This window comes from Protobothrops mucrosquamatus, unplaced genomic scaffold (genome assembly GCF_001527695.2).
Source record: "Protobothrops mucrosquamatus isolate PMUCROS unplaced genomic scaffold, P.Mucros_1.0 scaffold2910, whole genome shotgun sequence".
Taxonomy (NCBI): domain Eukaryota; kingdom Metazoa; phylum Chordata; class Lepidosauria; order Squamata; family Viperidae; genus Protobothrops; species Protobothrops mucrosquamatus.
This window is the reverse complement of record NW_015388936.1, coordinates 4251-19534: the sequence shown is the minus strand read 5'-3', so window position 1 is coordinate 19534 and position 15284 is coordinate 4251. Positions and strand designations below refer to the sequence as shown.

Below are 15284 nucleotides of genomic sequence, written 5' to 3'. Positions count from 1 at the left end.
CATTTGTCTGAAATGGTATAGGGCAGTGGTTCTCAACCTGTGGGTCGGGACCCCATTTGGGGTCGATCGACCATTTCACGGGGGTCGCCAAGCAAGGCTGTCCGCCATTTTTTTTGTCTGCCATTTTTTTACCCTTTTCCGGTGGGTGCCTTACCTCCCTTGAGCTGGGCCAGCTGGTGGTCGGCCTGCTCCGTCTCTGGCGCTTGCCAGCTACGCCTCGGCCGGCACAGGGGGCGGAACCACGCATGCGCAGCGCTCCCAGGCAGGGAAAGTCCTCGACTTACGACTGGTTGGGTAGTCCTCGACTTACGACCAGTTTAGTCCTCGACTTACGACTGGTTGGGTAGTCCTCGACTTACGACCGGTTTAGTCCTCGACTTACGACCGGTTGGGGTCGCGGCATTAAAAAGTTTGAGAACCACTGGTGTAGGGTTTCCTGCCTGAGCAGGGGGTTGGACTAGATGACCTCCAAGGTCCCTTCCAAATTTCTTATTACTACTACTACTACTACTACTACTACTACTACTACTACTACTACTACTACTACTACTATTATTATTATTATTATTATTATTATTATTATTGGGGGTTTTTATTGGCAATGTTTGGATTTGTAACTGAGTTTGCTCTTGGGGCAGGGGGGCAGGTAATTCTTTACAAAGGATATTTGGGCGCAGCTGAAGTTGAGGGCTTCCACGGGTCTAGGAAGCTGCCTCCACCTTTAGTAAATAATGAAGAAAAATAATTCAGGTAGTCCTGCACTTATGGCCATACCCGAGCCCAAAGTTTATGATGCTAAGTGAGACATTTGCTCAGTGAGTTTTGCTCCATTTTACGACCTTCCTTGCCACCATTAAGTGAACCACTGCAGTTGTTAAGTTAGTAACATAGTTGTGAAGTGAGTCTGCCTTCCCCACTGACTTTGGGGTCAGAAGGTCACAAAAGGGGATCACGTGATCCTGGGACACTGCGACCGCCATAAACACGAGTCAGGGTCTGCCAAGTGCCTGAATTTGGATCAGGTGACCACGAGGAGGCTTCAACCGTCCTTAAGTGTGACAAATGGTCATCAGTCACTTTTTCCAGTGCGGTTGTAACTTTGAACAGTCCCTCAGCGGCCTGTTGTAAGTTGAGGACTTACCTGTAATAAGCAGTTCAGGGGCTGGAGCAGAGCAAAGGCCCGTTCTGATCCAGAGGAGGAAGCAAAAGAGGGACCAGGGGCCAGGGCAGAGTTATTTGCAATGTGTCATTTGGCTCAGAGAGTCGGTCGGAAGACAACCAGCTGGAGAGAGCCAAGGCCAGGCAAGCGGGAATGATCAAATCGGAATTCGACTGGAATCTCTGTGATTGTCTTGTTTAACCCCCCACTGATTAAGGCAACTCCAGAGCCCCTCCTGGGTAATCCTCTGATTGCTCGGATTAAGGGAGGGAAAGGGGGAGGGCGGTGCGTGAGAAAGTCCAGGTGGCCGAGTGAAAGTTCCAGATGTTCTCCCCAAAGACGAGGGGCAGGCACCTGTTAAGCTCCTCAAGACATGGCAAGAGGGAGGGGAGTGGGGGAGGGTGGGGGTTGGGGGAGGAGGGGAGTTATATTGTAAAACTTTTAAAAATTTTCAATTAAAAAAAAAAGACATGGCAAGTACAATCAACATTTGTAGAGGAGGGGGACGCGGTCAAGGCTTCGGTCGTTGCAAGGCACGTGAGCCAGCAGACGGTGGTTGTGGGGTCACTGCGTCTGATCAATGCTCCCCAAAACCTCTATCTACAGAGAGGGGATATGGCCACCCTCCCCTACCTCTAGAAAGCGGGGAGCAAACAGGGGAAGTTGCTGGACAAAGGTGGGGAAAGAAGCCCAAGATCACCACTGGCGCAGCCCCACAACCTACCCCGGGCTTCACTGTCCTTGGGGCTATGGCCACGCAGACTCTTCCGACGCCCTGGGCCGGTCCGTAGGGAACTCTGAGGCTGTTCGTCCGCTTCGGCTTCGGCTACAGCTGGAAAGAATTTATTTATTTATTTATATTTATTTATATTTGAATTTATATCCCGCCCTTCTCCCGTAGGACTCAGGGCGGCTGACAATCTATTTAAAATACATACAAAACAATACAAATTTAAAATTAATTAAAAGGAATATTTAAATATTTGTCGAATTTTAAAATATAATTAAAACCCCCCTAAAAATTACCCTAGGCCAGTCCCGCAAGCTGGAATAACCATGTCTTAAGGGCGCGGCGGAAGGAAGGGAGATCAGGGATCACCCTGATCTCTGGGGGCAGCTCATTCCAGAGGGTGGGAGCTCCCACAGAGAAGGCCCTCCCCCTTGGGGTCGCCAGCCGGCACTGTCTGGCTGACGGCACCCTGAGGAGACCCACTCTATGGGAGCGTACCGGTCGATGGGAGGTACTCTGCGGCAGGAGGCGGTCCCGAAGATATCCGGGTCCGATGCCATGGAGCGCTTTAAAGATGATAGTCAACACCTTAAAGCGCACCCGGAAGGCCACAGGCAGCCAATGCAGCTCGCGCAGCAGCGGTGTCACGTGGGAACGCCGAGTCCCCCCCAACACCGCCCGCGCGGCCGCATTTTGGACCAGCTGGAGCCTCCGGGTGCTCCTCAAGGGGAGCCNTAATAATAATCTCCTTGGAAGCAACACAGGCCTTCGCCTGTAAATAACAACTCCCCAGCTGAAGATTAAAACCTTTCATTCTAAATTTACTCTGATGAGATGAATGCCCACCATCCCTGAAAACATGCAGCTGGGGCCCAGGTTGCCACGGCAACTCAAGGAAATACCCTGCTCGAAGGAGTAGGTGCGAGTCGTTCACAGCAGAGCCCGGGTGATGCGCTAATAGCCTCCTGCCAGGCCACCCTGTTGCCTTGGCAGCCGCTCTCTTCAGGGGCCGGACGGATCCTGCGGAGACCCGGGAGAGCAGAGGCACCCGACGGGGCCCTGGCACGTCTCCCACTGACTCCCAGCCATGCTGCAAGCATCGGGCCCCCTACCCGTGAGGAGGACCTGAAGATGCTCCTGAGTGGGCGGAGGGGCCTGGCTCCCTCCCTTCCCTCCTCCGGCGCCTTCCTAGCTTCTGAGGGCTTATTGCAGTGGTTCTCAACCTTTTTAATGCCGTGACCCCAACCGGTCGTAAGTCGAGGACTAAACCGGTCATAAGTCGAGGACTAAACCGGTCATAAGTCGAGGACTAAACCGGTCGTAAGCCGAGGACTACCCAACCGGTCGTAAGTCGAGGACTTTCCCTGCCCGGGAGCGCCGCGCATGCGTGGTTCCGCCCCCTGCGCTGGCCGAGGCGTAGCTGACAAGCGGCAGAGACGGAGCAGGCCGACCACCAGCTGGCCCAGCCCAAGGGAGGTAAGGCACCCGCCGGAAAAGGGGAAAAAATGGCGGACAAAAAAAATGGCAGACAAAAAAAATGGCGGACAGCCTTGCTTGGCGACCCCCGTGAAATGGTCGATTGACCCCAAATGGGGTCCCGACCCACAGGTTGAGAACCACTGGCTTATTGGGACCTAAAACCTGCGCCTGGCAAACTCCACCAAACTTCTTTCGGGGAGAACAGGAGGCCGGCTTTCGGGAACCACGTGTGCTTCTTCCCCTGCCACATCTGGGTCTCAGTGGGCAAATGACAGGCCCACGAGCCAGGCTGGGTCCCCCAGATGCCCAGGCCACCTCCCCAGCAAAGGATGGGAGGAAAGAGCCAGGGCAGTATCAAAGATCAACAACGGCATTAAACCCTTTGAGCAGGGGTACATCTCCTGGGTGTGTGTGTGTGTGTGACTTTGCTCCCCTCTCCAAGAGTTTTCCCTCTGCTCCTCTTTCTCCCCTTTTATTCCCAGGCTGTTCCCTAAAACCTTTTTCTCTTGAGGTTTTGCTTCTTCTAAGCCTGAAACATCCCCTCATCCTACATATATACATATATCCTACATACTACATACACGTAGTAGGGCTGCATTGTTACTGTTATCCTTCTCATCTTTCCTATTACCTATTCCTCTAGCATCTTATGACTATCACTTTGTTGTTTGTATCTTGTGATTTATGTTGATTGTTTTTATTTAGTATCCTGTGACTGCCACTGAGTGTTGCATTTATGATGAGAGCATTATGATCATGATTTATCACTTGTTGCTTGTATGTACCCTGAGAGCTTCTGCACCAGAAACAAATTCCTTGTGTGTGTCTAATCACACTTGGCCAATAAAGAATTCTATTCTATTCTATTCTATTCTATTCTATTCTATTCTATTCTATTCTATTCTATTCTATTCTATTCTATTCCATTCCATTCCATTCTATTCTATTTCTTTCTATTCCATTCCATTCCATTCCATTCCATTCCATTCCATTCTATTCTATTCTATTCTATTCTATTCTATTCTATTCTATTCTATATTCCATTCCATTCCATTCCATATTTTCTATTCTATTCTGTTCTTATTATCCCAACAATGTCTTTCCAGTCCTGGTCCGCATCTTTTCAGTACCACCAATGGGCCAGCTCTTCTCCAGCCTCTGAGCACCCAATCTGGGGCAGGACAGGGGTGATGTCCAGGGCTGCATCAGGAGGCTGGTCGTAGGTGGGCTAATATTATGCCTTCCTCTCCTCATGAGATGAAATGCAAAAGGATCCCCCAGTCCAGACTTCCTCAGCTGGGCAGTCTTGGTGCTCTCTGAGCTTGGTTGCTGGCTTGCAGACATTTCATTATCCTGCTAAGTAACAACTTCAGTGCCAGAAGAGTGAGGCACTGAAGATGTTACCTACCCAGGTAACAAAATGTCTACAAGCAAACAACTCAGTTCAGAGAGCGCCAAGAACTCCACAGTTCAGCCCCCAGCTGGAGAGATTGTCTTCTATTGGTACTTCTTCGACCTCCTGCTCTCCACATAAGATAGAACTACAATTCCTATCTGCTATGACGCTGGAAGTATGGCCCTTTGCTGTCAGCCCTACAGTGTAAATGTTATCATGAGGTGGTTTATTTTCTGTATTCTCTTTTATTAAATAAAGAAAAAAAAACAATCATTTTATCATTGCTTCATTACTGCTTTGATCATTCTTTGACTAAACTTTGAGAGGGGCATGATAAATCTTGCGAGAATCTATATGAAGTGGTGGCTTGGTTGCTACAGAGGAATTTTTGAGTCTGTCATTTGTACTTCTATAACTGTCGGGTTTGGCACAGCAACTAAGCAGGACAGGTACAGACTTCAACAGATAGTTAAGACCGTAGAAGGAATAATTGCAACCAGCCTGTCTTCCATAGAAGACCTGTATATTGTACAGGTCAGAAGAACAGCTGAGAAAATATCTACAGACCCCTCCCATCATGGACATAAACTATGTCGACTTCTCCCTTTGGGATGCCACTATAGGGCATTGTGTGTCAAAACAACTAGACAAAAAGACAGTTCCCCGCCCCCCCCCCATGTCATCACTGCTGAACACCTAATTCCCACAGTACTATCTTATCTCTAAGGATATTTACCCATGTAGTAGGGCTCTATTGCTATTATGCTTCTCATCTTCTCAGTATTGTAGGCTAATTCTGCCAACTGTCAGCAGTTTGATCCTCACTGGCTCCAGGTTGACTCAGCCTTCTATCCTTCTGAGATCGGTAAAATGAGGATCCAGATTGTTGGGGGCGACATGCTGATTTTGTAAACCGCTTAGAGAGGGCTGTAAAGCACTATGAAGTGGTACATAAGCCTTAGTGCTATTACTATTTCTCATCTTCTCATCTTTCCTACTAACTTCTTCTATTGGTATCTTATGTTTTATAACTTCTTGTTTGTATCTAATGAATTATGAATTGTATCTTACCATTTATGATCTATGACTCATCATGTTGTTGTTTGCATGCATGCTGAGAGCTTGTGCACTGGAGACAAATTCCTTGTGTGTCCAATCACACTTGGCCAATAAAGAATATTCCTATTCCTATTTGAAAGTATTTTTGTCTTTTACTTTTGGAAATTAAGGCACCTGGTTTCCTGGGGGAAAAAAAAAACTCCAGGCCATCCTTCTTGCCTCTCTTCCTACTACCCAGAACCTTTGTGCGAGCTTCCTCTTCTTAGCAAACTGCTAAGGATTCCTGAACCATTCCTTGGAGAGCTTCCCTTACCTTCCTTTCCAAAAACCATTTGTGCCCACTTACCTTTTTTAACTGTGTAATATTTTGTTGTTAGTTTGGAGAATATGGACAGGCATATACATCTTTTTCACAAATTAAAAATCTGCACACACAAACATGCATTGCAACCCACAGTTCACGCGCTATGAGGGCACAAACAGCCGCTGGGCAGTCCAGAACTGGCACCAGTGGGTGAGACTCACCAGCATCGGATGTCCCACTTGCCAAGGACTTGTAGCCAAGGAACCTGGCGATCTTCTGCTGGCAATGGGCCTGCTCCTCGTAGGTTAGCAACTGGTAGATGAACTGCCAGATCACCTGCTTGGAGGGCGTGTCCAGCACAGGGTAGACGTCCACAATCAGGGTGTCGATGTTCCTGAGTGGACAAGGAAGGAAGCAAAGACTTCTTTAGGGCAGAGAGAGCAGGGAAGAAAATCCAAACCCCAGGATTAGAGAAGAGCTGGAAGGGGCCTGAGGACAGTCTCAGTCCATGAACACGAATGGAAGCCCCCAGACATCCAATGCTCGGCTCGGACACACTGAATGGAGAGGAGAGGCTCCTTCTCCGGTCACTGGACCCACTCTTGAATTGCACTTCGGTTTGGAAAACTTTTCCTACTGTTCAGCAGGAATCTGCCTTCCTGACACTTGAGATTATCAGAGCCAATTTAAAGATTTTTTTTTAGGGGGGGGTGCAATGACAAGTTTGGAATCACCCCCCTCTCTAATACTGCAGATGGATCTCTGAAAACTAAGATGCGTTCAAAAATGAAATGTAAGAGTCACCTTACAGAGTAGATGGGTGGCATAAAGATTTAATAAATAAATAAAAATGCCTAAATAAACAAAATATCTGGAAGAATTCTGGGTATCAGAGACAGCCTGCAATAAAGGCTGGGGGCTCCCCTGTCTTTCTTTTCCTCCCCACTGGACAAATGTGATCTGCCGGTCAATATCTGTCAATCATGTTTTTCAGACAGGGGATGGGGAAGAGCTGGCGGGAAAGGTTGACCGATGGCTGGATTATGGGTTCCACCCGTGTTTTATGGTTTGCTTTACTTCTTTATTATTTAGTTAACTCAGTGCACTACAAAACTTCGCAATGGTTTATAGGAAAGCAAATTTACTTTACAACGCAAACGTGAGGCCTTAAAAACATAACGTAAAAGCTTAAACAGCAAATAGCCATATGACAGTAGCATAATTATTAAGAAAAATGCAGTTAAAAATAAATAGTTGAAATCAAAACTTGGATAACAAAGTCCCTTAGTGGCAACAAAGGCAAACTTTCTCAGATAATGGTAGAGACCAGTGGTGGTGAACCTATGGCACGCGTGCCAGAGGCGGCACTCAGAGCCCTCTCCGTGGGCACACATGCTGTCACCCCAGCCCCACCTTCCCCCATGACCCCCTCCTCACCAGCAGCCCCCCCCGGAGGAGAGTAGCCCCCGGGCATGGCCCGCACGGAGCAGCACAGCCAAGGACATGGCAGACAGGCAGCAGGGACAAGACGCCGCCCTCGTGCCCCATTGCGCGCAGATGATGCTGCAGGGCGTGAGGGCTTGGCCGCCATGGTGCTGCAGGGCCGCCTGAGTGATCTGCGGCGGGCCGTGGAGGCGGTAGGTGGCCCTGAGGGCGGGCAGGGCGGTTTTTGAGCACTCGGTGTCTAAAAGGTTGGCCATCACTGGTATAGACTCTTGCTCATGCAGGGAATTGGACTAGATGACCTTCAAGGGCCCTGCCAACTCTGTTATTCTATGTTCTATGTTCAATTTCTGGGAGAACAGACATTCATACTGAAAGAGGTGTTCTCTCTCTTGAGTCTAAACTGCAGGGGTTTTTAAAAGTAAAGGTTTTAAAAGCGTTCCATATTTTGCCCAGAAATGAACTGGCACTCAGCCTAATGCCTTACAGCGCAGAGATAATATGGTCTCTGTGGACATATCAACTGATGACAAGTATGTCTGTGTAATAGTAGGGGGAAACGACCTTGAGGGACAGGAGGAAGAGCGGCAGGCTAGACAACCATCATGCAAAATGTAGCTCAGCCCACAGAAGGAAAAAGGGCATGGGAAGCAATTTAGAAGGGATCCTCCCTAGTTTTCCAGAGAGGAAAAATATGTTCCCTTACTGTAACCCAGGGGTAGGCAACCTTGGCTCTTTTATGACTCGTGGACTTCAACTCCCAGAATTCCTGAGCCGGCATGGCTCAGCTTGGAAACCTCTCCCTTTCCCCTCAGCGTGGCTGGCTCGGGAATTCTGGGAGTTGAAGTCCACCAGTCATAAAAGAGCCAAGGTTGCCCACCCCTGTGGTAATGTTACAACAAAAATAGGGCTAGTCCTTCTTGTCTGGACCACCTCAAAGACCTAAATCTGGCAAGATGTGTAAAGGCAGCTTCCAGAACGTCTCCTGCAAAACTGTTTTGCAGGACAGTTTTCAACTGCGGCTCTTCTTCCTGTCTCCCAAGGCCATTCCCACACAACATTACGCCCTGGATGTTGCCTCAATCTTTGAAGCTAAAAGCCTAGGCAAGTTTTTCACTTTACCTCCATGCCAGAGAAAAGCTTTGCTGAAGCAGACTCAGGCATTCTGCTGTGAAAGGAGCTGTCAACGCTGCAAATACTATATATTCTTGCTTTGACAATATGCAGAACTGTCTGGTATTTATATAGTTAAACCAGCAACTGGGAAAGAGGGAGGAGCATAAGGATAGCCCGGCGGAAGTAAATCACATCTTCCAAGTTGATTGGAAGATGTGAACCATGACCCTACAATAAGGGAGTGGGAAATGCTTGGAATGTTATGCGTAACGGAAGAGAAGCAGACCTAAGCATTTCCACCATGCTGTACTGACGTCTCTGTAACCTTAATAAATGCTTTTAGGAAAAATTATGCCTGAAAGTCCTTTTAAGTGTTTCGTTAATCAGACACATGACATCATGCTTAGGTCCGCCCTCATTTTAAAACAATCTGGGGTCCCGAACCCCATCCACTGCCTCGAAGTTTGAGAGGTACTGGTAAAGATTCGGGGAAGAATGACAGGAGCCTCGTCATCAGCTCTGGGCTCCTGCCCTTAACTGCAAGCCCCCCAGTTCATCCCCAAAACTGGGTGGTGCTCAGTCCAAACGCAGAGCCCAAGCAAGAAGGAGCAGAAGGGAGCACAACCTTGCGAATTTTCCACTTGGACAAACGGATGGAGTCCCCATCCCTTCACCTGTGCTGGAAGAAGCTCTCCAGGGCTTTGCATACTGTGTAGCGCTCTGCTGGTATGAGCAGATGTTCCAGCTGCTGGTGGAAGGTCCTTCCCTGGATCTTGATGCTGGAGGGCAGGATCTCAGCGACCCACTGCAAGGAGGTGAGGGCTGAGGAGGAGCTGGGTGCTTCAGAAGATTCACCATCTGGACACAGAAAGAAAATCTCTCGTATGAAACAGAAGACAAAACTGATTCCAAGCTCTTTGGAGCCTATTGGGACGATCTGATTTTAAATCAGAATAAACATGTGAACAAATTATTGTTCGAACACTATTATGATCTCCATTCCTTGTTCATCCAGTGGAACAGCCCTTTTATTTCTCCCACGGGCTCAAACAATCTTTCCTGATGGTTATAAAGAATATATGTAAAGAAAATTGCACCTAGTGACATGTAGGCTGCTTCATTTATAAGAATCATTATAACAATAATTGGCGCCTTCTGCCACAGATTTTCTCTCACAGACCAGTACGCTCCCACAGAGCGGGCCTCCTCAGGGTGCCGTCGGCCAAGCAGTGTCGGCTGGCGACCCCCAGGGGGAGGGCCTTCTCTGTGGGTGCCCCCACCCTCTGGAACGAACTACCCCCCGAGATCCGGACGATTCCGGATCTCCTATCTTTTCGCCGCGCCCTCANTCTGGCCTAGGGAGAATTTTAAATAGGGACAATTTTAATTAGAATTTTAATGGTAACACAGCGGTAAATATTTGTTTTTAATTGGTTTTTATTGGGGATAGTGTTTGTATCGTTTTAATATGCTGTAAGCCGCCCTGAGTCCTGTTGGGAGAAGGGCGGCATATAAGTTTAATAAAATAAATAAATAAATAAATAAATGTTTGAAAACAGAACCTGTAAAGACATTCCCATTTTGTAACTATGAAGTGGGAACAGAAATTCAGCAGGAATCTCTTGCTGTGTGGCCTCAACCACCAACTGATGGTTGAACTATTATGCAACTTCCTGGTGCTTTCAAAGGTCTGGAATACCCTGAGCATGGGCTTTAAACTCTCCGAGGACCTAGTTTCCGGGGCTATTAGCTTTAAAGCTTAAGGAAGGGGGGGGGGAAACACCTGGGGAAAGAGAGCATGGAGAAAGAGGAAGACAGCAAACTAGCCTTCCAAGATTATGACCAAATCTTTGCTTACCACTGGAAAAGCTAACAATGCCTTCTTCAACCACGAGGGTGGGCATTGCCCCGCTGCCTTGGAGCATGGAGACCACCTTCTCATGGGAACAGTTCCTGCAGAACAGAACACAGGATCAATCCGGGACAGAAGCAGCACCAGGAGGGCTCCGCAGACAGGACAGTCATTGGCGAGAGTTGAAAAGTTGTGTCCAAGCCAGCTAAGGGTTAGAACAGGGGTAGGCAACCTTGGCTCTTTTATGACTCGTGGACTTCAACTCCCAGAATTCCTGAGCCAGCATGGCTCAGCTTGGAAACCTCTCCCTTTCCCTTTAGGATGGCTGGTTCAGGAATTCTGGGAGTTTAAGTCCACGAGTCATAAAAGAGCCAAGGTTGCCTACCCCTGGGTTAGAAGGACATCAAACCCCAGAGATAATCGTGGGGAAAAACAAAGAAACTGCTAATTCACCTCATATCCAGGCCATTCAGGAACAGGATTCTGTCGCCAGCTTTCAGGGATGCTTTTTCAGCTGGACTCCCTGCAAAGACAAAACAACAACAACAACAACCCACCACTCTTGGAGGACTCTAACGCTGCTCTATTTGCAGAATCTGCTGGGGTCACAAAGGCACATCTCTCCTTTTGGCTGATCCCTCCATGCCCAAGGCAGTTCCCGCAATTCCAGCACCATCATTTTTGCATAAAATCACAAGATCCTGGAAGGAGCACCCTCACTAGCTATCAAACCAGACTTTATATTGAGCTCCATCTTTCATTATTTGGAAATTGGCTTGATGGTGTTTGACCCTACAGGACATCCATACTTCCTTCCATTATCCCTCATTCTGCAAAGAAGGTGTATCCCGATAAGCCAGACTCCATTTTGTAACGTAATAGAAACATCTAGAAGAATCCAGCTTGGTCTATGACACATGTTCTTCTGAAGACAAAATCTATATTCCATACATAGCATCGATGTTTCACCTCATCCTGTTTTTAAATAAAGCATCAAGATCTATGTAGATGGTCTGGTTTATTAAAGGATAGGAGGGTTTAGCTGCATGTCCAGCTACACACAGAGTAACATGTTGTGAGGACAGACTATTCACAGTCCAAGAGGAAGAGATTTCTCCAGTATTTATGCCCCGCTCAGGTTGGGAAACAGCCCCAAAATGGCGACACACTCTTCACACCTAGGATGTTGGAACATCTGGATGAGTCCACCAATTTTGCTCATAGATTTCATGACCCCAGGCCTCATCCAGAGACATGGGTGGCCTGAGTCCAGAGGGATGAAATGGTCTCGCCAGGGAGGAATTCTTACTCTGTGTTCCCACCTAGTGCAAATATCCACAACCTGAAGCCACCTGCAGCTACCAAAAGTGATCACAGTAGGTAGTGTAGATTTATTTGTGTAGAGCAGGGGTAGGCAACCTTGGCTCTTTTATGACTCGTGGACTTCAACTCCCAGAATTCCTGAGCCAGCACAGCATAGCTGGCTCAGGAATTCTGGAGGTCCACGAGTCATAAAAGAGCCAAGGTTGCCTACCCCTGGTGTAGAGCAAGAAAAGGGTAAAATTCCTAGGAGATCATGATAGAATGACTTAAACTTAATTAAAACTAACAAGATTTCACTTGGATAAAATTCAAATTGAATTAAATCACATTTTATTTTTTGTTCTGGTTTTACCCATTCTCCTGCCCTGGGCTGCATTTCCTTTGCAGAGGTTGGTAGGTGAGGGGGAGAGTTTTAAAAAGTCAAGATGGTGCCCATCGCCATGTGAACGAATCTGTTTTTTCACTTGCTGGAGTGACACCTGGATTTTGTTCAAAGGACAAGCGCAACCCTAAAACACAGCTGCCTGCTTCTGAACAAGGCCCTTGGCCAAGTACTCAGTTTGGTGAAGAATGCACCAATCCTAAAGAACCCAAAGGCATTTCTAAAATATCTGACTCCAAACGAGGCTTGCCCTGCAAATGGAAGTCTTTGCCAAGAAACGAGGGTTACTCTTACCAGGCAAGATGGACTCGATCCACACAGGAGCATGGCCACGTAACGTAAACCCGAAGCTTCTACTGCCCTTGTAGACACGGACAGTTCTGGGGAAGGAGAGCACATTGTAGTCCTTACACCAAACGGGGAATCCAAAAGGAGCAACGCAGAGCTTTCCCCGCTAAGCTGTCTGCAGAGGAGGGATCTTTGAGCCCCTTCCCTGCCTCTCTTGACACGGGTGTTTCTCAACCTTGGCCACTTTGGGACAGCTGGACTTCACCTCCCAGAATTCTGGCTGGTTGGAGAATTCTGGGAGTTGAAGTCCATCCGTCTTAAAGTGGCCAAGATTGAGATACACCGCTTTACATATAAAAATCCTTTCAAACTGAGAATCTTTGGAATTTTGCCTTTGACTGGCATGTTACGCTGATCTCTTCTTTAGCAGCCATTTAAAAAACAAACAAACCCAACAATCCCTTTCACATGCAGTAGGATTTTGTCCTGCAGGTTTCCATGTCACGTTCAACTCTACAGGTTCAGGTTTCCTAGTCTGCCCCTTCTCACAATATCCCAGGTATATATGACGTCTCCACCGACTGTACATAAATATGTCCAATAAACTTTCTTCTCCTCTCCTTTCCAAAATGGCCTAAAAATAAGCTCTCTACATGATGGCACAGACTCTTTAGGGCAGTGGTGGCGAACCTGTGGCACGGGTGCCAGAGGCGGCACTCAGAGCCCTCTCTGTCGGCACATGCGCCCTCGCCCCAGTCCTAGGCCTTCAGCTGGGTTTTATAAAACCTTTTCGCTTTAGGCCTCCGCTGCCTGTGCCAAAACAAAAAAAAGGTTCAATCAATCAGTCAATTCCAACTTCTCGTGGGAAAAAAAAAGATCGTGCAAAGTTGGAATTGATTGATTGAACTTTTTAGTCCCACCCAGTTTGCTGTTACCACCGCAACCATGCCCAGCCAATGGGCCACACCCACCCAATGGGCCACACCCACCTAATGGGCCACACCCACCCGGCACCCGACGATGCATAAGTGGGTTTTGGGTTGCAGTTTGGGCACTCGGTCTCTAAAAGGTTCGCCATCACTGCTTTAGGGCCTTTGGGGACAGACAGGCTCCACTCTAGAATCTGCATCTTGGGGAGGGGGGTCTTCGCAGATCCTTACCTGCAAGCTGCCCCCGTCCCCACATTGTTGCCAATCAGAGCGGTGGACTTCCTCAAGCTCTGGCAATTCTCTTCCTGGCACCGGGGCACTGAGCTGGCCCGGGTGGAGACCAGCAGGCGTTCATGGTGGTCCTCGCTACGGCTGCGTCTCAGACGGTTGGTCGGCTGCTCTCTCTTGGCTCGGCACAGCTTGCTGATGAGACTCTGGGACACCACCTCATCAAAGCGTTGCCGGTGTTTCCTGGGGATGAAGATCCTGGAAACAATGAAAGGAGACCCGGGTTAGGGAAGGGGCATGGGGCTTGGGACCAGCCTGCTTGGCTGCTGCTCTCAAAAAGGCACTGGATGCATAACCCAAAGCAGCTCTCAGAGAAACTCAGAAGTCTGAGAAGAATATACAAGGAACGGTTACAGGAACTAGTCTAATGAAAAGGACTAGGGGGGAGATGATAGTAGTGTTCCAATATTTGAGGAGCTCCTACAAAGACGAGGGGTTCAAACCATTTTCCAAAGCACCCAAAGGCAAGACAAGAAGCAATGGATGGAGACTAATCAAGGAGAGAAGCAAGTGGGGAAAAAAAAGATCTTGCAAAGTTGGAATTGATTGATTGAACTTTTTAGTCCCACCCAGTCTGCCGTTACCACCGCAGCCACGCCCACCCAATGGGCCACGCCCACCCAATGGGCCACACCCACCCGGCACTCGACGATGCATAAGTGGGTTTTGGGTTGCAGTTTGGGCACTCGGTCTCTAAAAGGTTCGCCATCACTGCTATAGAAGCAAATGGATTTCTGAAACTGACCTTGCACTCAGGCCTCCTGACCAGTGTTGGTGGCCTCTCAGACCCCCCCCTCCCTCTCCATACCTCAGTAGGAAGCTCCACTCTCCCCATATCGCTCTGGGTCACTTTCACGTTCCTGCAAACTTTTTCTGCCATTCGGAAGGAGAACGTACCTTCCTCCAACTGCGGATGGGAGACGGCCACACAAGACATCCTGTTCCATAGGCATTGTCTGCTTTTAGGGACAAGATGACAAGCTTCCCCAAATTAGAATACACAATAGTAGGGTAAGAGTTGGAAGGGACCTTGGAGGTCTTCTAGTCCAACTCCCTGCTCAAGCAAGAAACCTTGTACTGTCCAGTCTCTTCTTAAAAGCCTCCAGTGATGGAGCACCCAGAACATCTGGAGGCAGGCTGTTCCACTGGTGAATTGTTCTCACTGTCAGGAATTTCTCCTCAGTTCTAGGTTGCTTCTCTCCTTGATTAGTTTCCATTCATCGTTTCTTCTCTTGCCTCTTTATTTAATTATTTATACAATTAAGTTTTAAATGAATTGTAGCCACACAGAATCCCCAAGCAGCACAAATACCGTCCTGGTCCTTTTTCAAACCTGCAGCTGAGAAGATGGAAGGTGCTCTCCAGCCCCAGCACTGCAAGAGGACCCGCTGAGCATTTCCTCCATCCTCTCTGCGTGGCCTCTTCACATCCAACATGGCTCCCCAGGATGTGACCAAGGACCCCTTCTTCGCCTGGTACTCAGGCAAGACTTGAGGAGCCCCTCACACTCATTTCTTTGTTTCCCCTTCCCTGTTC

The 15284-nt window shown here is 48.3% G+C and overlaps 1 protein-coding gene across 1 annotated transcript in view; it reads right to left on the bottom strand.

The window, feature by feature from the left end:
* The window catches only part of GRID2IP (Grid2 interacting protein), a gene marked incomplete at its 5' end in the record, with an annotated part of 44588 nt that extends 30642 nt beyond the window's left edge, over nucleotides 1-13946 (bottom strand). The window contains 8 exons of the mRNA XM_015825982.1: nucleotides 1142-1185; nucleotides 1884-1991; nucleotides 6349-6521; nucleotides 9361-9544; nucleotides 10545-10639; nucleotides 10992-11061; nucleotides 12538-12623; nucleotides 13692-13946. Coding sequence (XP_015681468.1) covers nucleotides 1142-1185; nucleotides 1884-1991; nucleotides 6349-6521; nucleotides 9361-9544; nucleotides 10545-10639; nucleotides 10992-11061; nucleotides 12538-12623; nucleotides 13692-13946 — 1015 coding nt within the window. The remainder of the gene's footprint in view (nucleotides 1-1141; nucleotides 1186-1883; nucleotides 1992-6348; nucleotides 6522-9360; nucleotides 9545-10544; nucleotides 10640-10991; nucleotides 11062-12537; nucleotides 12624-13691) is intronic.
* Between the last annotated feature and the right edge of the window lie 1338 nt (nucleotides 13947-15284).